General features: G+C 38.7%; 1 protein-coding gene across 7 annotated transcripts in view; it reads left to right on the forward strand.

Moving 5' to 3' along the window:
* MAP9 (microtubule associated protein 9) overlaps positions 1–24,215 on the forward strand; it is a 54,120-nt gene that overhangs the window by 17,149 nt on the left and 12,756 nt on the right. For 3 of the 7 annotated variants that reach the window (XM_040251336.1, XM_040251330.1, XM_040251331.1), the window contains exons 7-13: positions 1,417–1,658; positions 3,432–3,502; positions 4,782–4,947; positions 5,923–6,012; positions 9,946–10,107; positions 10,227–10,372; positions 10,547–10,679. In XM_040251336.1, coding sequence (XP_040107270.1) covers positions 1,417–1,658; positions 3,432–3,502; positions 4,782–4,947; positions 5,923–6,012; positions 9,946–10,107; positions 10,227–10,372; positions 10,547–10,679 — 1,010 coding nt within the window. Of the gene's footprint in view, positions 1–1,416; positions 1,659–3,431; positions 3,503–4,781; positions 4,948–5,922; positions 6,013–9,945; positions 10,108–10,226; positions 10,373–10,546; positions 10,680–11,589; positions 11,629–11,713; positions 11,955–12,626; positions 12,923–24,215 lie in introns of those variants that run through there. The other 4 variants (XM_040251333.1, XM_040251335.1, XM_040251332.1 and 1 more) reach the window with 4 other exon arrangements.

A 24,215-nucleotide genomic window follows, 5' to 3' on the forward strand; every position in this document is an offset into this window, starting at 1 on the left:
AACTCAGTTCTTGACACAAGTAGAGTATTCGCTCAGGGTGAGCTACTGTTATGTATTTGTTGCTCCAACACTCAGCATAATGGTTAGGTGGACTTTTAAATCGAGACTAAGGTGGACTTAAATCCAGGTACAACCACATGAAAAGGTAGCTGACCTTTCTGGCCCTATGTATGGATCTTTAAAATGGGCATAAGAGTAGAGTGGTTGTGAGAATTAAATTAATTAATACATGTAAAGCACATATAACAGGACCGTAGTTAACACACAGTAAGTGTGAGGTATGAATAACATTCTTTCTTTCCTTAGTCCTATGACATGTAAAGGCATAGCTGTTTCTAAAGTTGGGGTGTATAACTAACATTTATTAAGTGCTTACTAGGTAGTATAATTTTTATCCTTTTACAGATGAAAAAAACTGAAGTGCAAAGATATTGGGAAACATACCTAAGGTCAGTGATGGAGCCATAATTTAAATCTTTGGCTCCAAAGTCCTTGTTCTTTTCAGTTCTTTTCACTGAGTACATTGATTAGCAGAATACATTATTGATACTTTGAATCATGAGTACTGTCCAAATATGAACATATAATTGGAATTATAAGGTGATATTATATCTAGCTTACCTCAAAATGAGTTCCCCCAAAATGGCTGTAATGAAAGCCTCAGAATTAAGACTTTGACAGTAAAGATACAGGTTTGGCCAGGTACTGGTAGAACTGAAAGTTGGTGATCAGCACAGAAAGCACTGATTTTCTGTTGTACATTCTAAAGTGTGATAGAATCAAAATAGTAGAAGCAATTCTGCAAACGCAAAACTGAATCCTCCATGCCAGAGCCTAAGCCTGTTCCTAGAGCACTGAGATGGTGAGTATTAGGCCTTCCTTTCCTGCCCTTTTGTTATCAGAGGCAACACTGCATCTTAGTGAGAGTAAAACTCTGGCAGATTACTTTATTCTCTGTGTGGTAGACTCTTCTAGAATTGCATTGATTCTTGGTTTTCTCTGTATCTGTACAATTTCACAACTGCATTGCTAGTAACTGTGGTAGCTTAGAGCTCTACGCCTTTTGTTCCAGCTAAGAAACACAGGCTTTTAAATAGAATAGATATTGCTATCTCATTTCCTTGATTTATACAAGCGTTTGTGACGTGTCTATATTTCAGGATGGTTATTCCATTCTGTTTACTTTATGATATTTTTCTAAGGTGTGCCAAATGCTTTAGTAGGTTTAGTAGCCATTTTCTCTCTGTTATAGATCACTTTGGAAAAATGTTTATTCAAGTTGAATATGGTTGTTTTCTCCATTTCTATTTTGCAAGATAGATCAAAGACAGTTTTCATTTAGCAGAAAGCAAATGAATCAGTTATCCACCTCATTAATTCAGAAGGGAGATTTAATTCTGTTACTTTATCACAAAGTAGATCAGAATGAAGAATGCACTGAAAGCCATAATTCCTTGAAATCAACCAAAAATGAAAAGAACTCCTTTTCGATAGACTTTGTTACTACTACACTTGAGAAACCCAAGGAAAGTCAAGTGACTGTTGGTGATGTTGAAGAAGAAAAGGAGAAAGCTGAACTGATGATGAATGATGACTTAACAGCTGAAGATCCACCGCGACTTCAGCTTCAGAGTATCTTATGTACTGAGTCTTCAAAGGTATTTATATAAAAGTATGCCTTCTATACTATACCTTAAAACTCCACGTAGGACTCTTAAATGTTTTATCTGCCATGTTAGGCACTTCTGAATTGTCTGTGTGAGACTCATCTTCTGACAGTGATATCATACTGCCATGTGGTCCTTACTCAGTGGAATTTTCACTTCAGAGACGTGTTGGAGTGAATACAGTAAAGCCCAACATTTCTTTAAACTTCTCAGAGGCATATGATCATAATATTCTTTTAAATGTTTCAGAAATACATACCCAGAAGTGGGTAGATTTCTATAGGTCTTCACGTAATAAAAATATAGCTGTCTGGAATAATTTCTGAAGGTTTGGAATTAGTGAAAGGTATTCCTTTGGATATCATCTTTAAATACTTTAAAAAAAATTTAAATAAAAATCTTTAAGAAATATTTATCAGCATCCATACCTATTTAAATGGAAGGACAGGGTCATTATCAAGAATAATATTATCATTACCTTGAGAACCAGATTTGTGATATGTAGGATTACTTGTCCCTATGCAATACTGCAGGCGGCCTTGGTGACTTAGAGGTAAAGAATCTGCCTGCCAATGCAGGGAACACGGGTTCGTCCCTGGGTTGGGAAGATCCCCTGGAGAAGGGAATGGCAACCCACTTCAGTATTTTTGCCTGTGAAATCCCATGAACAAAGGAGCCTACAGTCCATGGGGTCACAAAGAGTTGAACAACAAACAGCAATATACTATATTACACTAGAGTACTATACTGTTAAAATTTATGGTGGAGCATTTTTAGTGTCTATTCTCCTGAGTTTTCTTTATCCAGTTTCTCTTGCAATTAACTGGTAGATATCTATATTTACTATTGGGGAAAATAACAGTTATCTGAAAACTCGTGGTCAAACAGGACTTTTATAATACAGGCTATTAGATTTTTATTACATTTTAAGGAGAAGGTTCATTAAGCCATATTGCAGGTATATTTCCTTAGGAAAAACACTAATGCCAAGTTAGGGATGTGTTTACATCTGTGGTCTCATGTTAGTGCTAGCACCCGTCTGTCTGTGGAAAGTAGAAAAGTCATTCCTTAAAAGGAAGAATGATATTCTGGAATTTAAAGATGGGGTTTTAGAAATGTGTAACAGAGGTAATTCTAAATTAGAACAGGTGATTTATATATAGCAAGTAAGATTATAACATGTTTCTTTTGATTGAATCTTTGGCTTTATCCTTACTTGTTACCAAGTGACTTTAAGTTTGAATAAGTAATTCCCCTCTAAGGTCTCTTCGCTGGACTTTCATCATGGAATAAAATGCAGGCTTCTCGCCACTGCCTGGAGATCTCTCGTGGTTCTTTCTGGACCTCATGGTCCTCAGCTGCTGTCCCTGACGCTCACTGTGCCTCAGCATCTTTCACTGGCTTCTGCTTCTCACAGCTATCAAGGTCTCCACAGAGTGTCACATGGCCCTTTCCTATCCATCATCTGTCTGAGCTCTGATGTCACGTCCTGAGGGGCCCTTCCCTGATCACCTGCATTAAAGTAGCTCCTCACCTCCACTCTGTCACTGCCATTACACCCTACTTTATCACTTTCATGAGTCACATTATTTATCTGTCTAGTATCAGTGAGTTTCCCTGAAATGTGATATCCTTATTTGTTCCTGATGACCGCTATGCTTAACACATAGTAGATGCTCAAAAAACATTGACTTTCTAGCAGTTGGCCTCTAGCTATAATTGTGATATATACAGTGAGTAATCTTTTGCTTTTCTATTTAATAGAAAGCAATTCAAGATAGAAATATGAAGAATAAAAAATCAACAAATAATAGAGCATCCAGTGCATCTGGCAGGTAATAAAGTTTTCATTTTCCTTCAGTTATAGGTTTATATTTCAACAAAGCAGGTTTAGTTTAATTACTGAAAGTAAATTTCATTTGGTATTCTTAATTTTCTTCTTATGAGAAGAATGAATTAGTTACTTCATGATCAATACCCCTAGTTGAATATACTCTTTTACAAAAGGGATTGATTAAGGATCCTCTAAGTTCTACATTGCTCATGAGATGGAGTTTCTTTCTCCTATTTTTCCTGAGACAGTAGATATAAAGTAGTAATAAAGCTGAGGTCTAGCATTCACTTTCTCTGTTAAGTGCCTTTGTCCAATGCATGTAAAATTATACTTTAAACTTTGAGGTTCTGTGCACTAAGTTGGTTTATTAAAGTGATAAGAACTGATCATCATTCACACTGATGCCTAACTCATACGTGCTAATCAAAACCTTCAGCGTCTTTTAAATTATCATTACTCAAATAGAAGAGGGGTCAGCAAACTTTTTCAGTGAATTTGCCAATTAGTACATATGGCAGGTCCTATAGGCCATATGGTCTCTGTTGTAATTACTTACATCTGCTATTATAGCAGGGAAGCCATTGTTGGCATTATGAAAATAAATGAAATAGCTGTGGTGTAATAACTTTATATACCAGAAGAGGTCGTGAGCCAGATTTTCCCACCAACCTCAAGTTAGAGGTTATTAGTCTAACTTTATATTTAAGATGGTTTATGTAGCAAAATGGGGCTTCTCTGGTGGATCAGCAGTAAAGAATCTGCCTGCCAATGCAGGAGAAGGGGTTTGATCTCTGGCTCCGGAAGATTCCCTGGAGAAGGAAATGACAACCACTCCAGTGTTCTTGCCTGGGAAATCCCATGAACAGAGGAGCCTGGCGGGCCACAGTCCGTGGGGTGGCAGAGTTGAATGTGACTTAGTGACTAAACAACAGTGCAGCAGCAGCAATGTAGCAAAATAATACAAGAAATTATTAAAACCTACTTATTAATATTGTTTTTTCGCATGTAACTTGAGTCCATGTTTAAAAAAAATGTTTTAATTATAAATAACCTAAAAAGAAAAATTACTTTGAAGCTATATGTAAATTAAAGTAATAAAATTTAAATTATATTGAAAGGGTCTTTGTGTACTAATAAAATACCACATCATTTTCAAAGTAATTATAATTTATTAAATTATAATGTAGTTTTTAGATATAGTAGTTTCAAAATCCAATGAATCTTTTTTCTACCATTGTTTATTTGTAGTAGTTTGTCTTGATTCATTTGGATCTTTTCAGATTAATGACCTCTGAGTTCTTAAAGAAGCCTAGTTCTGTAAGGAGGATTCCGTCGACAGCTCCAACTTCTCACTATTTAGGGACTTTGAGAGTCTTGGACCAAAAGCCCTCACAACAGAACGCAGAACCTGACAGAGCAGATAATCTAAGGGCAGCTGTTTATCAGGTAAAGAGGAAAAAAAATTTTTTTTAATTAGAATTAATCACATAAGATTTTTTTATCAGGGAGTAAAATGAACCTGTCAGAAATGATGATTTATTAACTCATTTCCTTTATAATACCTGAGCAATCCAAATCTCCTCCCATTTGCTTGTGTGTGTGTTTGTGTTAGTCGTTCAGTTGTGTTCGATTCTTTGTGACCCCCATGAACTGTAGCCCGCCAAGCTTCTCTGTCCATGGAATTCTCCAGGTAAGAATACTAGGGTGAGTTGCCAGTCCCTTCTCCAGGGGATCTTCCCAACCCAGGACTGAACCCAGATCTCTGTTAGTGCAGGCAGATTCCTTACCATCTGAGCCACCAGGGCTGCTTTAAACTGCTTAACTGATCATAATTGTAAAGAAAGAGAATTTGCCATAGGAATTGATAAAAACATAACAAAAGCAAAATATAGTTATGGGATATCTATGTTTTTATACTTTTTCAATTTATACTTTATATTGTTATGAACAAAAGTGTTTTAATATTTTTTTCTTTCCTGCGACTTTTTGTATTTGAGTTAAACTTACCTAGAAAAAAGCTGTTCTAATTTTTCAAAGTTCCAAACAGATGTTTTTTTTGGTCTTATTTGTTATATAAAATACAAACAAAATATATTTTAATATGTATTTTTAATGCATAGAAATATGAAAATAGAAAATAATCTCTGTGAATTTCAGAGAAAATGTTAATATATTCAGTCATCATAGTCAGTCTTTGAAATCTGTTCCTAATACTGAGAAAGATAACATAGATATGATTTTCTTAATTCTTGCTCATTGTTGTATATTAGAATATTATCAGAAAAAGAGGAATGATATTAGCACATATAAAGTTTGTAAGGTTTATTTTTTTTAAGTTTTAATTATATATTTCAGAAATAAATAAGAATTCTAATTCATTTGCAAAACTTTGCTTAACATATAGCCTTTTTCTTTCCACAGGAGTGGTTAGAAAAGAAAAATATTTATTTACATGAAATGCACAGAATTAAAAGAATTGAAAGTGAAAACTTAAGGATTCAAAATGAACAGGTATTCTGAATATAGAAATGATAAATATTCTGGATTTTTAAGTGAGTAAAATAGTTTCAAATGCTTAATATTTTTAAATCACCTGTTTTTTAAATGGTGAAATAAATTGTATATAAAATAAATGATTTCTGATTTTATTTCTCTAGTCCTTTATACATTTTTAGTTGATATAACTGGTTTACATGAAAACATAGATACACAAATTTTCTTATATGTGTGCAATATTTTGGCAATATTGATTATGAATATTTTTTTCCTGTGACCATGTACCTATTTCATTCTTAAAAATTGACTTCAGTATTACCACTTAGGCAAGAATATAAAGGGTCTTCAGACATTAACCTTCATTTGTCCTCTTTTCTCGATTCACAGACCTGACATTCCAGGTTTCTATGCAATATTGCTCTTTATAGCATCGGACCTTGCTTCTATCACCAATCACATCCACAACTGGGTATTGTTTTTGCTTTGGCTCCATCCCTTCATTCTTTCTGGAGTTATTTCTCCACTGATCTCCAGTAGCATATTGGGCACCTACCAACCTGGGGAGTTCCTCTTTTGGTATCCTATCATTTTGCCTTTTCATACTGTTCATGGGGTTCTCAAGGCAAGAATACTGAAGTGGTTTACCATTCCCTTCTCCAGTGGACCACATTCTGTCAGACCTCTCCACCATGACACACCCATCTTCATTGAGTTAGACAAGGCTGCGGTCCTAGTGTGATTAGATTGACTAGTTTTCTGTGATTATTGTCTCAGTGTGTCTGCCCTCTGATGCCTTCTCGCAACACCTACTGTCTTACTTGGATTTCTCTTACCCTGGACATGGGGTATCTCCTCACAGCCGCCCCTCCTGACCTTGAACGTGGAGTAGCTCCCCTCGGCGCTTCTGTGCCTGCACAGCCACCACTCCTTGGGACGTGGGGTAGCTTCTCCTGTCCGCCACCCCTGACCTCGGACTTGGGGTAGCTCCTCTTAGCAGATGCTGCACCGTCACAGCCTGGCACTCTCAGCCACCACCCTGACCTTGAGCGAGGGGTAGCTCCTCGGCCACACTTCTGCACGGTCTGTCGTTGCCAACGTGCTTCTGCCGCTGGTCCGTCACAGCCAAAGCATTGAACATTTCATGCAAAGATGGGCTCGATAAAGGACAGAAATGGTATGGACCTAACAGAAGCAGAAGATATTAAGAAGGGGTGGCAAGAATACACAGAACTGTACCAAAAAGATCTTCATGACCCAGATAATCACAATGGTGTGATCACTCACCCAGAGCCAGACATCCTGGAATATGAAGTCAAGTGGGCCTTGGAAAACATCACTATGAACAAAGCTAGTAGAAGTGATGGGATTCCAGTTCAGCTATTTCAAATCCTGGAAGATGATGATGTGAAAGTGCTGCACTCAATATGCCAGCAAATTTGGAAAACTCAGCAGTGGCCACAGGACTGGAAAAGGGCAGTTTTCATTCCAATCCCAAAGAAAGGCAATGCCAAAGAATGCTCAAACTACAGAATAATTGCACTCATCTCACATGCTAGTAAAGTAATGCTCAAAATTTTCCAAGCCAGGCTTCAGCAATACATGAACTGTGAACTTCCAGATGTTCAAGCTGGTTTTAGAAAAGGCAGAGGAACCAGAAATCAAATTGCCAACATCCGCTGGATCATGGAAAAAGCAAGAGAGTTCCAGAGAAACAACTATTTCTGCTTTATTGACTAAGCCAAAGCCTTTGACTGTGTGGATCACAATAAACTGTAGAAAATTCTGAAAGAAGCGGGAATACCAGACCACCTGACCTGCCTCTTGAGAAACCTATATGCATGTCAGGAAGCAACAGTTAGAACTGGACATGGAACAACAGACTAGTTCCAGATAGGAAAAGGAGTACATCAAGGCTGTATATTGTCACCCTGCTTATTTAACTTACATGCAGAGTACATCATGAGAAACGCTGGGGTGGAAGAAGCACAAGCTAGAATCAAGATTGCCGGGAGAAATATCAATAACCTCACATATGCAGATGACACCACCCTTATGGCAGAAAGTGAAGATAAACTAAAAAAAGCCTCTTGGTGAAAGTGAAAGTGGAGAGTGAAAAAGTTGGCTTAAAGCTCAACATTCAGAAAATGAAGATCATGCATCTGGTCCCATCACTTCATGGGAAATAGATGAGGAAACGGTGGAAACAGTGTCAGACGTTATTTTCGGGGGCTCCAAAATCACTGCAGATGGTGATTGCAGCCATGAAATTAAAAGATGCTTACTCCTTGGAAGGAAAGTTATGACCAACCTAGATAGCATATTGAAAAACAGAGACATTACTTTACCAACAGTTGTCTGTCTAGTCAAGGCTATGGTTTTTCCAGTGGTCATGTATGGATATGACAGTAGGACTATAAAGAAAGCTGAGTGTTGAAGAATTGATGCTTTTGAACAGTGGTGTTGGAGAACTCTTGAGAGTCCCTTGGACTGCAAAGATATCCAACCAGTCCATCCTAAAGGAGATCAGTCCTGGGTGTTCATTGGAAGGACTGATGCTGAAGCTGAAACTCCAATACTTTGGCCACCTCATGTGAAGAGTTGACTCATTGGAAAAGACCCTGATACTGGGAGGGATTGGGGGCAGGAGGAGAAGGGGACGACCGAGGATGAGATGGCTGGATGGCATCACCAACTCGATGGACATGAGTTTGTGTGAACTCTGGGAGTTAGTGATGGACAGGGAGGCCTGGCGTGCTGTGATTCATGGGGTCGCAAAGAGTCGGACACGACTGAGCAACTGAACTGAACTGAACTGTCCTCTTTTCTATTTTGAATTTTTTTGTCTTTAAGACCAATCTCTACCTGAGTGATTGCCCCTATCCTTCCCATTGAATGGAGCTGGGCTCTCATTTCAATCTCACTTGTGCTTCACTTTCTGCCTCTAACTCCTGCCCCATAGCCTACAACATGCTCATTTGTTTTTCATCTACTAAAGTAAAACCAGTGGAAAAAAAAAAAACAACAGAACAAAACTAAACAAACCCTTCATTGTGTTTTTTAATACTACCATGAATAGAAATAATTCTGAGTGGAGCAGACCTGCAGGTGGGGTGCTTGGACTCTGGGCCATGTTTGAGCTTGATCTGCCATAGTCAGTGCCAGACACCTCATTTGATCTTCACAGCTCAGTGAGGGTGGCCATACTTCTCCTTCTAAATTATGTTATCTCTGTAATAACAGTTTATAGCATTTAATCCTAAGGTATATTATAAGGCAAACAATATTATGGGATTAGACTGAAGTAAGTAAAGTAATAACATTTTCCAGTCTGGCCCATGTTTTCAACATTTGGTACATGTTTATGCAGTAAGAATTGTATGCTCTGATGTCAGTCAAAACTCAAGGTTAAAGCAAAGACCTGTGGCTTACTGTGTGACTTGGCCAATTTATCTTACTTTGACTGTAATTTTAAACTAAACTAGGTTAATTGGCACTGCAAAGTGCTCATAATGAAATATTGCATTAAAAGAAAAATATCAGGGAAGTTACAGGCCAGAGAGGTAATTAAAACAATTTTTTTAATTATTAATTTTACCCTGATATTTTTCTTTTAATGCAATATTTCATTATGAGCACTTTGCAGTACCAATTAACCAATTTCCGTTTACTCAGAAAACATTTGTTCAGTACACTTCCCAAAAAAGGTTCCTTCCCATGCATGGTAGTACATCAGTATCTGAGAAGTGCTTAGAAAAGGATATTTTAAAATATAGTGAATAATTCAGATAACATTTTTTTATAAGTTAATTTTTCTAAATCATTTAAAATAGATTGCTTTGAAACCTAACTTGATGAACATTAAGGAAAAGACACATACTTATATGTATATCTGTATCTATCTATATTTGTAATATTCATACACATATGACTGTTATTTTTCCAAAATAGAAAAGAGCTGCTAAGAGAGAAGAAGCCTTAGCATCATTTGAGGCCTGGAAAGCCATGAAAGAAAAGGAAGCAAAGAAGATAGCTGCAAAAAAAAGGCTTGAGGAAAAAAACAAGAGGAAAACTGAAGAAGAAAATGCTTTGAGAAAAGGAGAAGCATTGCAAGTATGCAATAGCTTTAATATCTTACTTAATTTTAAATATTTGAAAATTAGTGATTATCTGTACTTTTACTATTTTATTATATTCACATTCAATAAGAAGGTAATTCCTAACTTCTTCAGGCTTTTGAAAAATGGAAAGCAAAAAAGATGGAATACCTTAAGGAGAAAAATAAAAAAGAGAAAGAATATGAAAGAGCAAAGAAACAGAAAGAGGAGGAAACTGTTGCTGAGAAAAGAAAAGATAACTTAACTGCTGTTGAAAAATGGTAATCTAAAATAGCAAGTGTTTTGATAGATCTGAAATTAGTAACACTTTAGGTTTTTCTAAAATTTGTTTACTTGAATGTTATTAATGTACTCAATCTTATTGCAGACACATTAGGGAATCTTTATTATATAGTCTCCTTTAACTTGCCAATGTTTTATACTACCCTACATAGGAATGAAAAAAAGGAAGTTTTTTTCAAGGAAAAGGAAAAAGTAAAAATACATGAGAAAAGAAAAGAAGAACTGAAAAGAGCTGAGAAAAAAGAAAAAGATAAACAAGCTCTTGAGGAATATGAAAAATGGCTGGTAGGTGTTCTTTGTTAATGCAGTTGTGTATCTTAAATGTACTTTTTGTGACTTTTCTGTCCCTAATTCCAGTTCTGTTTGTCTCATGCCTACTGACTTTCTACCTGGAAGTTGCCTTGTTGAATTCATCCTCTCCTTCTACATATATCATAATTTCTTTGATCTACTCATTTCTATTAATGATTGTGTGTGTGCTCAGTGATGTCTGACTCTTTGTGACTCAGTGGACTGTGGCCCACCAGGCTCTTCTGTCCGTGGGGTTTTCCAGGCAAGAATCCTGGAGTGGGTTGCCATTCCCTTCTCCATGGGATCTTTCTGGCCCAGGGATAAAACCCTGGTCTCCCACATCACAAACCGATTACCATCTGAGCCATCTGGGAGTCATTAATGATTCTACTATTCCTTAAACCACTCAGGCTTAAAACTTTAGTGATAATATTGTTGCCCATTTATCCTTTGCAATAATTCTCATATCTAAAATCATAAAAGGCTGACAAGGGTATTACTGAAGATATACCAGGTTAGTTTATGTAGAACTTGGTCCCAACACACAGTAAAATAGTATTTAATGAGAAAGTTATTTCATTTTTTATTTCCTTTTGATCTTCCTGATGGCCTCAAGGAGACGGTCTTACTTAAGTGGTTTTTTAATGAAAGAAAGCAAGTGTGAAGATTGGGAGAAATGATAATAAATGACTTTATTTTTTTTTGTTTCTTTCAATATACTTATGTTTATACTTGCTTTTCATTGAGGGCAAGCAATATATCATTTTATATCTTAAAGCATCAATATAAATATGTATTTTATTAATTGATTTTTGAATAAGTAAATACAGTTCAGATGAATAAGTATTTTGTATGCTAAGTTGCTTTTGGCATGTCTGACTCTTAGCAACCCCATAAACTGTAGCCTACCAGGCTCCTCTGTCCATGGGATTCTCCAGGCAAGGATGCTGGAATGGGTTACCATGCCCTCCTCCACAGGATCTTCCTGACTCAGGGATCGAACCCATGTTGCTTTCGTCTCCTGCATTGTCAGGCAGGTTCTTTACCACTAGTGCCACCCTGGGAAGCCTGATTGAATACATTAGTCAAAAAGTGCAAAATTTCTCCACAGGGATTAGGGTCCAATAAGGTTTCTGATTAAAAATTTCATGTATTTTGACATGAATTTTTGAATTCATGTCTATCAGCAAGTTAAAAGTATGTCATTCAGACATTTTTTTTGGCATATTTTTGAATTTTTTGCATTTTTGTATTCTCTGTTTAGGATTGAGGTTGAGCATTTTTCATTTGTATAAAGATTAATTGTATTTATTTTTTCTATAAAGAGTCCATTTTACACTGAACATAAACTGAACATTTTTTCATTGGTCTTTTTCTTATTGATTTCTAGAAGCTTTTATAAGTACTAGGGAAATTAACGCATCATATCTGATATGAGTTACAGAATTTTTTTCCCCATTGTATTGTATAGTCAACTTTGCTCATATTATTTAATGAAGAATTTAATTTTATTTTCAGGTATCAAATCTATTAGTCTTTTCTATGGCTTCTCAATTTTAAGAATAGTTGAAAGGACCTTCTCAAAATCTGAAGTCAAAGCTCCCATTTTTCTTCTAATAACATTATGATTTTAATATCTTAACATTTTAACATTTGCTCTACTTAGAACTCATCCTGGTGTATGATGGAAAATATGATTCCATCCTTATTTTTTCCAAATGCATCTTTCATGAAACAACACATCTTTTACCCACTGATTTGAGATACATTAGATCATTCCCATATTTTTGGGTCTGTTTCTTGACTTTCTGTTTCATTCATCAGTCTCACTAGAAATATTCCAGTGCTATGCTCTTTCCCTTATCAGGACTTTATATATTTTCATATGTTTGTGTTAATCTCCCTTCATAACTTCATTCAAAGTTTTTCTGAATATTCTAGTTTTCTTCATATAAAGTTTAGAATCAGTAACTAGAGAAGCACACAGGACCCAAAGCAGGCTATTTAAAGGTAGGATAAAAGATGAAATACCTAGGAATAAACTTAGGAAATGCACAAGACCAGTATGAAGAAAACTTTAGAATACTCCTGAAGTACACAAATGAATATTTGAGAAATTAGAACAAAACTACCTTCGGATAGAAACAATATTATAATGATATTATAAAGATGTCAGTTTTTCCCTGAAGTAATTTGCAAATTTAATGTAATCCTAATAAAAATACCAACAGAATTTATTCTTGTGTATGTGTTGACTAGTACTGCTATAATGCTAAATCTCTGCAGAGAAATAGTAATAAAACAAGGCAATCAAAATTGCTTCAGTGGTTTGAATGAGAATAGTAATGTTCTATGGTGATTTTCTTAGACTGAACTTTTAATGCTTTATTATTTAAGCTTTGTTCTAAGAAAAATTAAAAATGTTCTTCTATTAAGGAAATGCATGCTAATTCTACTAGTGTCTCTTTAGACTAGTGCATGTGTGCTCAATTCGTTCAGTCATCCTGGATCCTGTGGGCTTGTAGCCTACCAGGTTCCTCTGTCCCCGGGATTTTTCAATCAAGAATACTAGAGTGGGTTGCCATGTCCTCCTCCAGGGGATCTTCCCGACCCAGGGATCGAATTCGTGTCTCTTACTTCTACTTCATTATCAGGCTGGTTCTTTACCACTAGCACCACCTGGGAAGCCCTTTAGAGTACTGATTGAATATAAATGTCTCACTTTTCAGTTTTATTTTCACATTGTCTCCAAAATTGGATAGAATTTGCCAAATGACTGTCATACATGACTAATGTGAAATACTAAGTTAGGTACATTATGTTTTATTATAATGTTTAGTCACTTTCTCATTCTAATCAATCCTGTGGAGAACAAAAACTCATCAAAGACATAAGACAAAATAACTTGTTCTGATGTACAGTATATCCCTATAATATAGTGCTACCTAAAAAAAATTCCATGACAAAATGTTATAGATCTATTTCCCATCTTACCAATTTCTTATTGAAATTTGCTTGTAGAGAGAATGGGAAATTACTCCTATACAGAAGAGCTAATTACTTCATTTTCATATAAAGTAACATATCACCAACCTAGATAGCATATTCAAAAGCAGAGACATTACTTTGCCAACAAAGGTCCGTCTAGTCAAGGTTTTTCCATTGGTCATGTATGGATGTGAGAGTTGGACTGTGAAGAAAGCTGAGCACCGAAGAATTGATGCTTTTGAACTGTGGTGTTGGAAAAGACTCTTGAGGGTCCCCTGGACTGCAAGGAGATCCAACCAGTCTATTCTAAAAGAGATCAGTCCTGGGTGCTCATTGGAAGGACTGATGCTAAAGCTGAAGCTGCAGTACTTTGGCCACCTCATGCAAAGAGTTGACTCATTGGAAAAGACTCTGATGCTGGGAGGGATTGGGGGCAGGAGGAGAAGGGGACGACAAAGGATGAGATGGCTGGATGGCATCACCAACTCGATGGACATGAGTTTGGGTGAACTCCAGGAGATGGTGATGGACAGGGAGGCCTGGCATGCTGCAATTCATGGGGTAGCAAATAGACGACTGAGCAATTGGACTGAACTGAACATATCAAAATTTTGATGTACAACCTAGCTTGGGGAGTGAACATTTGATGGGTCACTGTTTTAGGTGAAAATTGTAGTCAAAAATCAAGTAAGATGCTTCATGCTGGTTCCCATATTAATTCATGTGCTTAGTGTGTCTGTAGTTGCTCAGTCATGTCCGACTCTTTGTGACCCCATGGACTACAGCCAGCCAGGCTCCTCTGTTCATGGAGATTCCCCTGGCAAGAATACTGAAATAGGTTGCTATGACCTCCTGCAGGGGATCTTCCCAACCCAGGGATCAAACCCAGTTCTTCCACATTGCGGATTCTTTACCAGCTGAGCAACCAGGGAATTCCATATTAATGCATCAGTTCAGTTGAGGTCAGTCGCTCAGTCATGTCCGACTCTTTGCAACCCCATGAAATACAGCACGCCAGGCCTCCCTGTCCATCACCAACTCCCAGAGTTCACTCAAACTCACGTCCATCGAGTCGGTGATACCATCCAGCCATAACATCCTCTGTTGTCCCCTTTTCTTCCTGCCCCCAATCAGTCCCAGCATCAGAGTCTTTTCCCATGAGTCAACTCTTCCCATGAGGTGTCCAAAGTATTGGAGTTCATTACTTTTAATAAAAAAATAAAGCAAAAGATTCATACTCCAAAAAACAACAGAAGAACTTTAACAAGCCTCTTTTAATTATTACTCAAGATAATATCAGTTCAGTTCAGTAGCTCAGTCGTGTCCGACTCTTTGCGACCCCATGAATCGCAGCATGCCAGGCCTCCCTGTCCATCACCATCTCCCGGAGTTCACTCAGACTCACGTCCATCGAGTCAGTGATGCCATCCAGCCATCTCATCCTTTGTCGTCCCCTTCTCCTCCTTCCCCCAATCCCTCCCACCATCACAGTCTTATCCAATGAGTCAACTCTTCACATGAGGTGGCCAAAGTACTGCAGCTTCAGCTTTAGCATCATTCCTTCCAAAGAAATCCCAGGGTTGATCTCCTTCAGAACAGACTGGTTGGATCTCCTTGCAGTCCAAGGGACTCTCAAGAGTCTTCTCCAACACCACAGTTCAAAAGCATTAATTCTTTGGCGCTCAGCCTTCTTCACAGTCCAACTCTCACATCCATACATGACCACAGGAAAAACCATAGCCTTGACTAGACGGACCTTAGTCGGCAAAGTAATGTCTCTGCTTTTGAATATGCTATCTAGGTTGGTCATAACTTTCCTTCCAAGGAGTAAACATCTTTTAATTTCATGGCTGCAGTCACCATCTGCAGTGATTTTGGAGCCCAAACAGATAAAGTCTGACACTGTTTCCACTGTTTCCCCATCTATTTCCCATGAAGTGATGAGACCGGATGCCATGATCTTTGTTTTCTGAATGTTGAGCTTTAAGCCAACTTTTTCGATCTCCTCTTTCACTTTGATCAAGGGGCTTTTTAGCTCCTCTTCACTTTCTGCCATAAGGGTGATGTCATCTGCATATCTGAGGTTATTGATACTTCTACCAGCAATCTTGATTCCAGCTTGTGTTTCTTCCAGTCCAGCGTTTCTCATGATGTACTCTGCATAGAAGTTAAATAAGCAGGGTGACAATATACAACCTTGACGTACTCCTTTTCCTATTTGGAACCAGTCTGTTGTTCCATGTCCAGTTCTAACTGTTGCTTCCTGACCTGCATACAGATTTCTCAAGAGACAGGTCAGGTGGTCTGGTATTCCCATCTCTTTCAGAATTTTCCAGTTTGTTGTGATCCACACAGTCAAAGGCTTTGGCATAGTCAATAAAGCAGAAATAGATGTTTCTCTGGACCTCTTTTGCTTTCTCCATGATCCAGTGGATGTTGACAATTTGATCTCTGGTTCCTCTGCCTTTTCTAAAACCAGCTTGAACATCAGGGAGTTCATGGTTCACGTATTGCTGAAGCCTGGCTTGGAGAATTTTGAGGATTACTTTACTAGCATGTGAGATGAGTGCAATTGTTCTGTAGTTTGAGCATTCTTTGGCATTGCCTTTCTTTGGGATTGGAATGAAAACTGACCTTTTCCAGTCCTGTGGCCACTGCTGAGTTTTCCAAATTTGCTGGCATATTGAGTGCAGCACTTTCACAGCATCATCTTTCCGGATTTGAAATAGCTCAACTGGAATTCCATCACCTGCACTAGCTTTGTTCATAGTGATACTTTCTAGGCCCACTTCATATTCCAAGATGTCTGGCTCTAGATTAGTGATCACATCGTCATGATTATCTGGGTCGTGAAGCTTTTTTTTTTGTACAGTTCTCTGTATTCTTGCCACCTCTTCTTAATATCTTCTGCTTCTGTTAGGTCCATACCATTTCTGTCCTTTATCGAGCCCATCTTTGCATGAAATATTCCCTTGTATCTCTAATTTTCTTGAAGAGATCTCTAGTCTTTCCCATTGTGTTCTTTTCCTCTATTTCTTTGCATTGATCGCTGAAGAAGGCTTTCTTATCTCTTTTGTTATTCTTTGGAACTCTGCATTCAGATGCTTATATCTTTCCTTTTCTCCTTTGCTTTTCGCCTCTCTTCTTTTCACAGCTATTTGTAAGGCCTCCCCAGACAGCCATTTTGCTTTTTTGCATTTCTTTTCCATGGGGATGGCCTTGATCCCTGTCCCCTGTCTCCTGTACAATGTCACGAACCTCATTCCATAGTTCATTAGGCACTCTATCTATCAGATCTAGGCCCTTAAATCTATTTCTCACTTCCACTGTATAATCATAAGGGATTTGATTTAGGTCATACCTGAATGGTCTAGCAGTTTTGCCTACTTTTTTCAATTTCAGTCTGAATTTGGCAATAAAGAGTTCATGATCTGAGCCACAGTCAGCTCCTCGTCTTGTTTTTGTTGACTGTATAGAGCTTCTCCATCTTTGGCTGCAAAGAATATAATCAATCTGATTTTGGTGTTGACCATCTGGTGATGTCCATGTGTAGAGTCTTCTCTTGTGTTGTTGGAAGAGGGTGTTTGCTATGACCAGTACATTTTCTTGGCAAAACTCTGTTAGTCTTTGCCCTGCTTCATTGTGCATTCCAAGGCCAAATTTGCCTGTTACTCCAGGTGTTTCTTGACTTCCTACTTTTGCATTCCATTCCCCTCTAATGAAAAGGACATCTTTTGGGGTTGTTAGTTCTAAAGGTCTTGTAGGTCTTCATAAAACCGCTCAACTTCAGTTTCTTCAGCATTACTGAATGGGGCATAGACTTGGATAACTGTGATACTGAATGGTTTGCCTTGGAAATGAACAGAGATCATTCTGTCATTTTTGAGATTGCATCCAAGAACTGCATTTCAAACTCTTTTGTTGACCATGATGGCTACTCCATTTCTTCTGAGGGATTCCTGCCCGCAGTAGTAGATATAATGGTCATCTGAGTTAAATTCACCGATTCCAGTCCATTTTAGTTCGCTGATTCCTAGAATCTTGATGTTCACCCTTGCCATCTCTTGTTTGACCACTTCCAATTTGCCTTGATTCAACCTGACTTTCCAGGTTCCTATGCAATATTGCTCTTTACAGCATCGGCTCTTGCTTCTATCACCAGTCACATCCACAACTCGGTTTTGTTTTTGCTTTGGCTCCATCCCTTCATTCTTTCTGGAGTTATTTCTCCACTGATCTCCAGTAGCATATTGGGCACCTAATGACCTGGGGAGTTCCTCTTTTGGTATCCTATCATTTTGCATTTTCCTACTGTTCATGGGGTTCTCAAGGCAAGAATACTGAAGTGGCTTGCCATTCCCTTCTCCAGTGGACCACATTCTGTCAGGCCTCTCCACCATGACCCGCCCGTCTTGGGTTGCCCCCAGGCATGGCTTGGTTTCATTGAGTTAGACAACGCTGTTATCCTAGTGTGATTAGATTGACTAGTTTTCTGTGAGTATGGTTTCAGTGTGTCTGCTCTCTGATGCCCTCTTGCAACATGTACCATCTTACTTGGGTTTCTCTTACCTTGGGCGTGGGAGATCTCTTCACGGCTGCTCCAGCAAGGCACAGCTGCTGCTCCTTACCTTGGATGAGGGGAATCTCCTTACGCCGCGGTTCCTGACCTTCAAAGTAGGATAGCTCCTCTAGGCCCTCCTGTGCCTGCATAACTTCAGTTTATCTTAGTTGATATTAAGGTTGATACTTAATTGCCCTTTTCCTGCCCTGACTTTTTAGCATCTGCTGGTAAACTCAAAATTGCTTCATGTTCTTCTTTCTCCCCATCTTAAATGGAATGGATAAAGAGGTTGGTTTAGTCAGTTTCTAAAAACACAGCATGGTCACTGCTTTTCCCTCACCTAGCTAAGTGGGCTTCCCACTCTCTAAAGTATTAAGATGATTGACAGTGGTCCAATTACAGCTTTTATTTTCTCAATTAGCATTCTGAAAGGAGATTCTTTACTAGGAGTAGCAAGGATACAAACATTCTCATGAGGAAGAGCAAAATGTTAAGACAAAAATAAGTCTCATTTTTCTTCACTTCTTTTATTGTATGCATGCTAATGGACCCTTGTATTAACATATTCTTCTTGTGACATTTTCAATTGCTTTTATGCACTGATAAAAGAAGCATCAGTTCAGTTCAGTCACTCAGTCGTGTCCGATTCTTTGTGACCCCATGAATTGCAGCATGCCAGGCCTCCCTATCCATCACCAACTCCCAGAATTTACCCAAACTCATGTCCATTGAGTCGGTGATGCCATCCAGCCATCTCATCCTCTGTTGTCCGCTTCTCCTCCTGCCCCCAATCCCTCCCAGCATCAGAGTCTTTTCCAATGAGTCAACTCTTCGCATGAGGTGGCCAAAGTATTGGAGTTTCAGCTTCAGCATCAGTTCTTCCAATGAACACCCAGGACTGATCTTTAGGATGGACTGGTTGGATCTCCTTGCAGTCCGAGGGACTCTCAAGAGTCTTCTCCAACACCACAGTTCAAAAGCATCAATTCTTCGCCACTCAGCTTTCTTCACAGTCCAACTCTCACATCCACATACATGACTGCTGGAAAAACCATAGCCTTGGCTACGGACCTTTGTTGGTAAAGTAATGTCTCTGCTTTTTAATATGCTATCTAGCTTGGGTATAACTTTCCTTCCAAGGAGTAAGCGTCTTTTAGTTTCATGGCTTCAAAGAAGCATAGACAACTAATAATTTACCAGACTGCCACTCCTCCCAAGCCATTCAGCAGAGACTGTCAAAGGGTTCCCTGATACCACTGCTCTTTGGAATACAAGGAAACCGCTTTATAGTTTTAGCATAGACTTAAAGAAACACACAGTCAATACTGCAGAATGAAAATACCAAATGCTATTAACATTTCAGGTATTCATATATCACTGTTTGGATTTTATATTAATTCTCAGATACATGGTCATTTCTTGGAAGAGAGTATAGCAGGGAAATTAATGGTTCTAGAATTCACCTGATATAATAAAAATGTGAGGCTATGGAAGATAAATTTTCAGAATAATGTGAAACAGTATTATACCAATCACACAATGAAATATGAACTTACCATTTCAGTCACCTATTAATCCACATTCTTCTGCCTTCCTGGATTATTCCCATCAAGTCTCAGAAATATAATCTTAAATAAAAATAAACTTTTTAAAATTCTTCATTTCTCTCCAGCTACAGTTCCATATTTCACTACTCTTTTTTATAGCTAAACTTCTGGAAAGTTTGTTTATACTTCCTTAGTTCTTCATATTCTTTCCATCCTTAATAAACTCCAATCTTAACCTTTTCCCAGAACTCCATTTTGAGAGTTATGATTTTGCCAGACCATTTAACCTATAGGATGTATTCTTTTCTGCCCCATGTCCTAGACCTCTGGGCATTCTGCATACTTGATTTCTCCTTCCACTTATAGCTGTCTCCTCTGTTGCCCTGGTCCCCCGTTTACCTCTGAACTCTCTGTCTTCCTTCTCCAAATCACCTGTTGACAGCTTTTTTTTTTTTTTTTTTAACTTGTGTTCTAAATGTTACAATGACCTGCCACAGTAGATAGAAGATCTTACATATTCACCATGTCATTCTCATCAGGGACCCTCCCCCACCCCTGCCAGGCTATGTTCACACTGGACTCTATTCACCCAGCTTCTCCTTGTGTGAGAGTCTCACGCAGACGCCTCTCCTCAGTGCACGTCACCAGTGTCTCCTCTTACCCATCACATCTCACTGAAAGTGAATGCCTGAATCCACTTTTATTTGAAAGTAAGAACTTCCTTTTATTTTTTTTTTATCAATCACAACAGCTTACTTATATGTTTCATAAAATTTCACACAATTTGGAATTATCTGTTGTTTACATACTTGTTTATTAACCATCTATTTTGAAAGTTCTCTAAGGGACAGGGACAGTAATTTATGTATTTCGATTTTATAGTCACTTCATGCATGGCTTCTTGTATACTAATTGACCATGGTAAAGTCTTGGTTCTTAACAGAATGAAAGAGCATACTGTAGCCAAGAAATTAAAAGATGGTTGCTCCTTGAAAGAAAAGCTATGACAAACCTAGAGAGCAGATTAAAAAGCAGAAACACCATTTTCCAACAAAGATCCGTATAGTCAAAGCTATGTTTTATCCAAATGTACATGTACAAATGTGAGAGTTGGACCACAAAGAAGACTGAGTGGTGAAGAATTGATGCTTTTGAACTGTGGCTTTGGTGGAGACTCTAGAGAGTCCCTTAGTCTGTCAGGAGATGCAACCAGTCAATCCTAAAGGAAATCAATCTTGAAATTTCTTTAGAAGGACTGATGCTGAAGCTGAAGCTCCAGTACTTTGGCCAGCTGATGCAAAGAGCTGACTCATTGGAAGAGACCCTGATGCTGGAAAGACTGAAGGCAGGAGGAGAAGGGGACGACAGAGGATGAAATGGTTGGATGGCATTACTGACTCAATGGACATGAGGTTGAGCAAACTCTCGGAGATGGTGTAGGACAGGGAAGCCTGGCGTGCTGCAGTCCATGGGGTCACAAAGAGCCAGAAATGACTGAGGAACTGAACAACAGCAGCAACAAGGAGAGTAATAGGCCATGGACTCCTCAGAACCTGTTACCTGTAAGGATGTACTATATAATAAAGTAACACAAATTAATGAATGTGAGGCAGTAACAACTGGGATTATTCAGGATATTTGGACATAAAGTCACTTCAAACAATTCGTTATTGTAATACGTACTTCAAAAGACAAACATTAAGCTGGCTTCCTCGGTGGCTCAGCGGTAAAGAATCTGCCTACAATTCAGAGAATGCAGGTTCAGTCTCTGGGTTGGGAAGATCCCCTGGAGCAGGAAATACCAAAACACTCCTTTATTCTTGCCTGAGAAATCCCATGGACGTGTAGCATGGCAGGCTACAGTCCATGAGGTTTGCAAGGAGTTGGACACGACTTACTGACTAAACAACAACAGTAAAATTCCAAACAATAGAATACATAATAATACAAAATAAAAAGTAAGTATATGTCAGGGGCAGCGGCTGTGCTTTGCTGAAGCAGCCATGAAGAGATAGATATCGCATGTCCAAGGTAAGAGAAACCCAAGTAAGATGGTAGGTGCTGAGAGAGGGCATCAGAGGGCAGACAGACTGAAACCACAATCACAGACAACTAGCCAATCTGATCACACCAACCACAGCTTGTCTAACTCAGTGAAACTAAGCCATGCCGTGTGGGGCCACCCAAGATGGATGGGTCATGGTGGAAAGGTCTGACAGAATGTGGTCCACTGGAGAAGGGAATGGCAAACCACTTCAATATTCTTGCCTTGAGAACCCCATGAACAGTATGAAAAGGCAAAAGGAAAGGACACTGAAAGATGAATTCCCCATGTCAGTAGGTACCCAATATGCTACTGGAGATCAGTGGAGAAATTCTCAGAAAGAATGAAGAGATGGAGCCAATGTAAAAACAACACCCAGTTGTGGGTGTGACTGGTGATAGAAGCAAGGTCCAATGCTGTAAGAGCAATATTGCATAGAAAACTGGAATGTTATGTCCATGATTCAAGGCTAATTGGAAGTGGTCAAACAGGAGATGGCAAGAGTGAAGGTCGACATTCTGGGAATCAGCGAACTAAAATGGACTGGAATGGGTGAATTTAACTCAGATGACCATTATATCTACTACTGTGGGCAAGAATCCCTGAGAAGAAACGGAGTAGTCATCATAGTCAACAAAAGAGTCCGAAATGCAGTTCTTGGATGCAGTCTCAAAAATGACAGAATGATCTTTGTTCATTTCCAAGGCAAACTGTTCAGTATCATGGTAATCCAAGTCTATGCCCTGACCAGTAACACTGAAGAAGCTGAAGTTGAATGGTTCTATGAAGACCTACAAGACCTTTTAGAACTAACACCCAAAAAAGATGTCCTTTTCACTATAAGGGGACTGGAATGCAAAAGTAGGAAGTCAAGAAACACCTGGAGTAACAGGCAAATTTGGCCTTGGATTACAGAATGCAGCATGGCAAAAGCTAATAGAGTTTGCCAAAAGAATGCACTGGTCATAGCAAACACACTCTTCCAGTAACACAAGAGAAGACTACACATGGAAATCACCAGATGATCAACACAAACATCAGATTGATTATATTCTTTGCAGGCAAAGATGGAGAAGCTCTATACAGTCAGCAAAAAAACACTATGGTCGGGAGCTGACTATGGCTCAGATCATGAACTCCAAATTCAGACTTAAATTGAAGAAAGTGGGGGAAACCATTAGACCATTCAAATATGACCTTAATCAAATCCCTTATGATTATACAGTGGAAGTGAGAAATAGATTTAAGGGAATAGATCTGATAGACACAGTGCCTGATGAACTATGGGCGGAGGTTCATGACATTGTTCAGGAGACAGGGATCAAGACTATCCCCAAGAAAAAGAAATGCAAAAAGCAAAATGGCTGTCTGAGGAGGCCTTACTAATAGCTGTGAAAAAAAGAGAAACGAAAAGCAAAGGAGAAAAGGAAAGATAAGCATCTGAATGCAGAGTTCCAAAGAATAGCAAGGAGAGATAAGAAAGAGTTCCTCAACAATCAATGCAAAGAAATAGAGGAAAACAACAGAATGGGAAAGACTAGAGATGTCTTCAAGAAAATTAGAGATACCAAGGGAACATTTCATGCAAAGGTGGGCTCAATAAAGGACAGAAATGGTATGGACCTAACAGAAGCAGAAGATATTAAGAAGAGGTGGCGAGAATACACAGAAGAACTGTACAAAAAGGATTTTCATGACCCGGATAATCACGATGGTGTGATCACTCACCTAGAACCAGACATCCTGGAATGTGAAGTCAAGTGGGCCTTAGGAAGTATCACTACGAACAAAGCTATTGGAGGTGATCGAATTCCAGTTGAGGTATTACTGGGGACCAGCCCCAGTTGGATCCAGGGTATCTGAAGCATGGACAGCGTTGGTACTGAGATTTATTTATTTATTTAGAGATACAGAGAGATATAAGGAAAGAATTTTGCAGTTAAGAAAATAGAGGAGAGAAAGAGGCTGATATTCCTTGGTTTACACAGAAAGCCAATAAAGTCCCAAGACAAGGGACTTACACCGTTAACGTAGGCCACAGGCGCCCACTTGAATAGCAGAGGGTGCCCCGCCTTGGGCTCCCTCTTACGTGGGCCTGAGATCCCGGGCAGGAAAGTGTACACAGTGAGCCCCTACGCTCCAGGGGATCAGCCTGAAAAAGAAAGTAAGAGAGAGAGAAAGAGAGAATTGACATGGGGAGCCAAGCAATGATGAGGCGAGGCCCAAAACTTTATTTTTCCAGGGAACTTATATACCTTAAGCTCTACATAGAGAATAATGGAAAATACAAAGTCATGCAGGGTCAGTAGCCCTGACCCTTATCGAAACCAGGCTTTCTCTCTGCATACCTATCTGTATACACAGGTCTTAGGTGATTTACTTCATCTTCT

The sequence above is a fragment of the Oryx dammah genome, unplaced genomic scaffold (genome assembly GCF_014754425.2).
Source record: "Oryx dammah isolate SB20612 unplaced genomic scaffold, SCBI_Odam_1.1 HiC_scaffold_12, whole genome shotgun sequence".
Classification (NCBI taxonomy): domain Eukaryota; kingdom Metazoa; phylum Chordata; class Mammalia; order Artiodactyla; family Bovidae; genus Oryx; species Oryx dammah.